We start from the raw sequence: 770 nt of genomic DNA on the forward strand, positions 1-770 counted from the left end.
TAGGAACCTACAATTCTGCACAAGAAAATGCTTAACTGCCTTCAGTTACTGTGGTCTGCTGAATTAACAGTTTTACTTATGACTTCAAGAGGAAATCACACCGGACATATATTTCCCTTTAATAGAGAATAGACTTCTACAGTTGAGGAGTTATTTTTAGAGGAAAGATAAGAACATAAGCATTAACTGATAACGACCAACTGGTATAGATGATAAAAAATAATGCACATATAATGCATTTCCACTGAACTCTCAGATTTAGCACATTTCATATATAACGTTTATTATTCAACCGTTTCTTTACAGTTTTTATACAATATACAGAAGTGGTCAAAAACCCTTACATACCATACATGATCACCATATTTCCTGAATTTGTGACCGTTGCCATACATGAGGTGGACTACAAAATAATCCACAATTAACGAAAATGGCACAATATCCAACAATTGTAGAATTTTCCTTGCTTAGTAAGAATAACACAAGAATATCAGTGGCAACATAGAAACCCATAAGAAGGGAGACACTTTATAACATGAGCGTCTCTACAGATGGCACCTGTGACGTGGGAGCTGCGGGAACTGACCCACGCGGAAATGCACGCCAGTTCACTCCGTTCTCTGCTCAAGGCTTAACACAGGTTGCGAATATTGCCCAGGGGAAGCCTTTCGAGGCCTGCCTGAAGTATTCTACCAGGTAAGACCAAGGGTACACTTTTCTTGTTGTGCTTGTAAGGCTATTGTGACTGGCTTATTCATACTCTTATATTC

The 770-nt window shown here is 38.6% G+C and overlaps 1 protein-coding gene across 1 annotated transcript in view; it reads left to right on the forward strand.

Annotated features, from left to right (window-relative positions):
* The window catches only part of LOC119594906, a gene marked incomplete at its 3' end in the record, with an annotated part of 18,563 nt that overhangs the window by 1,659 nt on the left and 16,134 nt on the right, over window positions 1-770 (forward strand). Inside the window, 1 exon segment of the mRNA XM_037943976.1 lies at window positions 552-696. Within this exon segment, the coding sequence (XP_037799904.1) occupies window positions 552-696 (145 nt within the window).

Source organism: Penaeus monodon, chromosome 34 (assembly GCF_015228065.2).
Source record: "Penaeus monodon isolate SGIC_2016 chromosome 34, NSTDA_Pmon_1, whole genome shotgun sequence".
In the NCBI taxonomy this organism is placed as follows: Eukaryota; Metazoa; Arthropoda; class Malacostraca; order Decapoda; family Penaeidae; genus Penaeus; species Penaeus monodon.